Source organism: Euprymna scolopes, chromosome 43, assembly GCF_053919585.1.
Source record: "Euprymna scolopes isolate OS-2025 chromosome 43, ASM5391958v1, whole genome shotgun sequence".
Taxonomy (NCBI): domain Eukaryota; kingdom Metazoa; phylum Mollusca; class Cephalopoda; order Sepiida; family Sepiolidae; genus Euprymna; species Euprymna scolopes.
The window spans coordinates 29561533-29568566 of NC_136524.1; the positions used below are offsets into that span (position 1 = coordinate 29561533).

The 7034-nt window shown below is 34.2% G+C and overlaps 1 protein-coding gene across 3 annotated transcripts in view; it reads left to right on the top strand.

The window, feature by feature from the left end:
* Positions 1 to 2368, top strand: part of LOC145268262 (mitochondrial 2-oxodicarboxylate carrier-like) — a 107222-nt gene extending 104854 nt beyond the window's left edge. For all 3 annotated transcript variants that reach the window (XM_080123615.1, XM_080123617.1, XM_080123616.1), the window contains exon 8: positions 1105 to 2368. In XM_080123615.1, coding sequence (XP_079979741.1) covers positions 1105 to 1166 — 62 coding nt within the window. In that variant the 3' untranslated portion in view covers positions 1167 to 2368. The remainder of the gene's footprint in view (positions 1 to 1104) is intronic.
* The last annotated feature ends 4666 nt before the right edge of the window (positions 2369 to 7034 follow it).

Genomic DNA, 7034 nt, shown 5'->3' on the forward strand with positions numbered 1-7034 from the left:
AAAAATAAAGAGTAGAAATTGGACCTTGGTTTTTACTTTTGCCAGTTCCATAACTCCTGCTGCGCTTATTGTGTCCCTTAGTCCTCTTTAGTTAGTGAGCTATTTTTCTGGCAAAGAGGGAAGAATTGCTGTTTTTTGGGTTGGAATCAATTCCATCTAACGCTTAACATTGGAAAGTTTTGAAGTAGTATTTTCATGAAAACAAATATATAAAAGGCAAGGAGCCTAATAGAGGTTGTCAGTAGTATTTTAGCACTTGCATTTGGTTAGGGTTGTTAACAGTGCTATTGAAGAAATGTCTAATGTGTGAAAAAGGTTACTGCAAGGAAGGTGGGCTCCCTCTATTGTACTAGAAAATTATTCACACTAACGAGCATACTATATCTTTACAAAACCATAATTCACCAATGCATGGAGTATTATTGCCACATCTGGGATGATACATGTACCACTAGTCTCTCAATATTTGTTTCCAAGAATTAATCTCACACCTAATCAGATCCACACTGTTGGCCAAGCACCAACCTCTGTCCCATCACCGCAATGTCGCATCCTGTGCCTGTTTTACAAGTACTCTAATGGAATGTGGTCTGATGAATTCATGTCACTTGTGCCCCTTCAAGATTCATACCCTGACTAACCTGACAAGCAGCAAAATCCCACCTCTTCACTGTTGAGGTCTCTACATACCAGAAAACCTTCTACTCTAATAGTTTCTTCTCTCGGACTGCTAGACTTTGGAATTCCCTCTCTGTGTACTGTTTCTATGTTTGTACAGACCTGTAGAAGTTTAAATGTAATGTGAACAGACATCTAGTTGGGGCCAGATGCCTTATTATTATGTTGTCATTGATGTTGATGACTTCTCTCCAGGAATTATAATTATTGACCAGATGCTCTGTGATGTTTAGAGTGTAGAGGTCATTTTTAGTACATCCCACGACGTAGGATAACCACAAGGGGGAGGTGTGGTTGGAAATTATACAACTCTTGTCACAATAATTTCATGTGCAAACACCCTTCAGTGGGTATCTATAGTCTGTAAAGACTGAACCGAGTTGGGGTTTTTTTTTGCTATAATTTTTTTTTTTTTTTTAATTTCAGGTGCCGCCATTATGATGATAGTATATGAAAACGTCTTCCAATGGTTAAAATCGAAAATATGATCAAAGAAAAAAAGTCATCTTTGAAAATAAATATCAAGGAGTTTAAAATCAATCAACAAGAAGGAGAAATTTAAAAAAAAAAAAGAGGAGATTGGTGGGGGGGGGAGTTTACAAATGAAATGTAATTATCGATTATTAATTAATTTTATTGACATATATATATATATATATTATATACACATATATATATACGTATATATATTATATATATAGTAATAATATATATATATATATATATATATATATATATATATATATATATATATATATACAAAAATATATATATGGTGCTGTTACTTTATAAGCAAATTTATAAAGATTTTAATTTTCAGTGATTTTGGAAATCACTGTTCCAAAAGGTCAACAATTTAATTCTTAGGAAAACATCAATTGAGCGTTAAATGACAAAAAAAAAAGAAAAAAAAAAAAGAATAAAAATACAGGAAAGTTTTTTAATTTTTTTATTTGGTTTATTCAGACTATCGTTCTCATCTTGGATGTTATTCTCACAACGTTTTGGTCAATGTAACCTCTTCTTGAGGTATATCTTATCAAACTTGAAAATCTTTCTGTTGAACAAGGCCTGTGTGATCTATAGTGACGTTGGGTTAGTAGGTGCAAGCAGGCAAGATCTGTCGAACAGCCAGACTATGTGAGCTTTAAAAACAATTAGTTTACGTTAAAAATTTCATTTAAAAAAAGGAACATGATTCAATTTATACTAAAACTGAACTTTATTGAATAAAAAATAAAACGAAAAAATATTTTATTGAATAAAAAAAAAAAGGCAAGTATTAAAAATGAAAAAAAAAATCAAATTTTATGTTATTGTTGCATTAAAGTAAATAAACATCACATTGTTACATGGGTTTTAAACATTAAAATTTGTTTATTATTTTCGATTGTGACCAATTGGGATCATCTTCAACTTGTACTCCCTACCCTCTTTCCAACTACGTCCAGCTAGTGATGTCACCAGATTTGTCTGTTCTTGGTCTTGTTTGGTTGGTGGGACTGGGCTGTTTCTTCAATGAGGGTCATGGTTGATGAGATGATCTGGTAGGATAGGTTGCTACTCTCTCTTCATTGCTTTTGATAGAGTGTGTAATCTGTTGAGCCCTGGTCTCTCAAGTTGGTATCATTGGAAAATAGAGGGCATTTCAATCCAAAAGGAGAAAAGAATAAGTCAATAATTGGGCTTATTGTATAAAAAACAAAAAAACAGAATAATTATTCACTGAAAGTTACAAAACTCTGATCATTCATAAGTTTCTGACTCGAGATGCAAATGCTCGGGAACTGGTGGCTTCTATTAAAGTTGGGGTGATCAACCATAAGGCTTGTTTCTTCACAGTGTAGATTCAGTGGCTTGTAACCGAGTGAAACTTTGGTCAAGGCTTTTTTTCTTTTCTTTGAATGGTGTTGGTCACCTGGTGTTTAGGCAGAGTGTTTTCTTGAGGCTATTTTTTTGCCTTTCATTGTATTGAGAATCAAGTGGGCTTGACCCTGCCTCTTGATCCACAAAATTTCACTGCACAATTCTCAGTAAACCAATCTGTTTGTTTTTTTAAATTCTCAAGCATAGAAATTCTGAAAAAAATTCCTCTTTTCTTCTTCTTCTTCCTCAAATCTGTACCTCTGACTGCCACTCTCCACAGGAGGGTCCCATTGCCTTCACCCTCCTTAAGTCTCTACCTCTCAACATCACTCAAGTGGGAGGGTCCCTTCTCTTGCTTCATTTGCATAATCAAGTGTTTCCACCAAATGCCAGTAAAGTAAAAAAAAAAAAAAAAAAAAAAAAAAAAAGTAAATAAATTGATTATCTTGTTTTTTCTATCCAAAGAAACTCATAATATCTGGCATATATTTCGAGTGACCCTCAAACAAATTCGACCATCTCAAGGAATTAGATTAACTGTTTTTCTTAACAGGGGTGGAATTGTGATGAGGCTTGTCAAAGTTGCCAAAAGGTGCCATTTCTGACTTTTTTGAGATATTTTTCCAATCCAAGACAACTATTTCAGCTAGTGCGTTTTTAATGGTTGTTGGTGTCATCCCTAATTATCATAAAACAGATATCTCCTTTATCAGTTGTTTATATCCACAGATAATTGTGGGTTTATTTATTTGTGGACTGTTATCCTCATCTTCATAGTTGTTTAAGCACGTTTTTGTTAGTTCACTTAGTACATCTCATGACATTGAATGATCATGTGTTACTGATAGCTGGACGCCATATTGAATATCCACTCGAGACAAGTGAAATAACTAAATATATAGAAGAAGGACACCAAGTTTGATAACTCTAACAGTTTTGACCAACTATTCTTCTGGCCTTCTTCAGGTGGTTAGGAATGCTGTGTATCCTCAGTAATTACTGCCTCCCATAGTTGTTGCGTTTTGACCAACTAATCCTCTGGCCTGCTTCGGGTAGGATTGAAACCACTATCTTTTGACAGTGCTCACTTGGAATCATAGAGATTCAATGCCTCTATCCACTGTGGCACAGGCCCTTAATCTTTTGTCTTAAAAAGAATAATATAATATATAATTCTGTGTTTGTTAAATCAATACCATAACAACCTTTCTTAACAATGCTCTTTCTTTCCATCATCATCGTTACATCCAACGACACTGTCACAGACTGAGCTATAATCTATGGTTCCCCCTTGTAAAACATCCACAGCACTAAATCGTTTAACTAATATAACTGTCAATAATTTTCATTTTTTTCCCCCTTTGTGTTCCTAAAACTAAACAGAGCTTCCATGAACAAAGTTTCCTACCAAGAACTTCCCATCTGTTGAACACCATACAACAGGGCTGCTTCCTGGCTGACTACAACATATTTGTTTGCAAGTCCAATGTTAAATACTTAAATGAATCTTGATCATTTAACACATCAGTTTTTAGTACTCACCGGGTGTTGTTCCCTGTCGTATTGATTGAGGGGAAGTGAGAAAGCAAAAAATTAAAGAAATAAAGTTTATCTCTGTTCTATTGTTATTTTCATGGCAAGTGCTTGGCCGAGCTTCAATCTATGGTTCCCACTCCCCCATGCAAAACATTCACAATAAACACCCATCTACCTACAACCACTATCAATTTATCCCACTTTCTATCTGTGCCTAAATTTATATGTCATGTAAACACGGGGCAACGCCGGGTATAAAGCATTTATTCAGTTATTGGTTTATCTATCTATCTGTCTAAATAACAAAGATTGAATCATGGAAAATTATAAGTTGAATGAGTGTGCAGGTACAGAGGGGGTCAAGGGGTCATGCTGTAACATGAATCAAACTCTGTGACTAATCAAGTTGCACTGGAAAGTATCTGAATGGAGTCCGGGAGTGACCTGTCAGGGATTCTGGTTTGAATAAGCCAAGTTGATTTTAGTGAGTTCGTTTTTGAGACGCCAAAGAGACAAAATGTGTTAAACAGGTTTCCCCATAAGGGGGCAACGGTTTCTAAATGGATGCAGAGAAACCACAAACCAAAGATCGTCATTCACTCCAGTTCTGCTGTGAGGACATGCCTGGGAGTGAATAAATAATATATAAAAACATACATCGTCTTGTGTCTGTCTTGCATGCGGCTTGTTATAATAGAACCGGCTCCCCCAAGACATTGGCGGACCACCCAGGAGGATCAGCAGAAGACAGGTGTGTCATGTGTTTTTTTTTTTTGTTTGTTTTTTTGTTTTTTTTACATAGGCACTTATCAAGGCCGATAGGCCACTCAAGGATAAGGGTTAAAGAGTGTAGAGTAGTCAAAAGGACAATATAGTAATCGATAGTAATGGAAGTTCGGTAAATTTGTTAACTTAAGTGGAACGGCTCATCAGAAACTTGTTCACGTTGGACTTGAAGACAACCATATTATAGACAGCTGGAAAGCAGGAAAACGGAAGATAATTCCACAGGCGTGCAGTTCTAAGAAAGAAGCTTTGATCATGGAATCTATGTTTAGGTTTAGGCACAGATAAAGAGTGTGGAAAATTATTAATAATGTGTTCAGCTAGTCTAGTGTTTCTTGTGAAAGTTTGGCGAGGGGGGACCATAGATTGAAGCTCAGTCGAACACTTTCCATGAAAATAACGATAAAGCAGAGACAATCTGTTTGTGTATTATAAATGTACTGTGAACTATTATGTTCTGACACACACACACACACACACACACACACACACACACACAGACGAGCCATAGACCATTAAAAAAAGATTTAAATAAGACCATTAAAAAAAAAAGTTAAATACGCAAAGAGACCTTCATATATAACACACACACACACACACACACACACACACACACACACACACACACACACACACACACACACAGGTCAAAGACCATTAAAAAGAGTTAAATAAGACCATTAAAAAAAAGTTAAATACGCAAAGAGACCTTCATATATAACATACACACAGACAAGTCATAGACCATTAAAAAAGAGTTAAATAAGACCATTAAAAAAAAAGTTAAATACGCAAAGAGACCTTCATATATAACATACACACAAACTCCCTGAATAAAGTTTCTTTCCTTGGACTGCCCGGCTGTTGACCTCTTTCCAGCTGACTACAACATAGCCTTCTTCGTCCAATGTAAACAAGTTGGGTAATTGTGCATAAATATATTTTTAAAATGTCTAAATAATTTGACAAAATATATAACGTTAGCTTAAATAAACATAGCTATTTGAAACGATGTGCGATCAAAAAGTAAAATTAATTGATAAAAAGCTTACATATTTTTATATATTTTTTATTATAAGAGGGTGAAAAAAAAATAAACATAGAATATATTTGAAAATTGTATCCGTTTTGTGCTTCCATATCTCAATTGAGACCTGGTGCCAGCTTTCGGTGTATTTAACAGTTAGGTCTCCCTTTATGCACAATTACAAGTTGTTGTCAAGCTGCCCCCTTAAATAATCAAATTCTATCCAATTTCCACCACTACTGATCACTATGCTGTTGACTGGCTACCTTACACTCATTAACCTTTATCTTCGAGTGGACTTCAGGCCTTGGTAAGTGTTGTACCTATTTGCTATGCCTCCCCACGGGACAGAGTTAGACACCAGGGTCGTTTTTTAACGTGGAGAAAAGGTACAAAAATAAAAATTGTCTCAGTCGTGAAGGATTGGTAAGTGTTGTAAGTTAAATTACTGACATAATTCCATGCTTTTATATTACATCGTTATTTGATTTTTTTAATTTTTATTATCTTACTTTCACCTTAGTGGTTTAATTTGAAAAAAAAAAAAAAAAAAAATCGTTATCTTTCGAATTTCTATAATATAGTTCGAATATTTGGTGCTTCTACACTTTATTGCCGAAATTGGAGACCCCATTTTATTTCACGCACCTGCTCTCCAAATCCAGGGGAGATTATGGCCGAAGCATGAAATAAATAAAAAATTAAACCGTTTAAAATTATTTGTTCGGAAAAAAAAAAAGAAAAACCCTATTTTATAAATGTTACTTTCATTACAAAATTGTTTTATTAAAATTATATTTTTTTTACGCAAACTTTTCAATAAATGTTTTTACGATTATATTTTGATAAATTTTTATACAATAAATGTTTTGGTTTTGTTTTCCAATGGCGCTCGCCCAGTTTAAACTATTATGTGTCATTTCATTTTCTGTTTTTAATAAAAAAAAAAAAACAAATGTTCCATGAAAAACTTTCCCGTTCTCATTAATTAAATTGAAACATTTCCAATTAAATAATTACGGATATATGTTCTCTTTCACTTTCTTTATTTACTTTTTTTCATAGTTCTTTCCGGAAATTTAATTTGTTATTTATTTCATGCTTCGGCCATAGTTTAATATAACGTTCTCCCCTAAATATC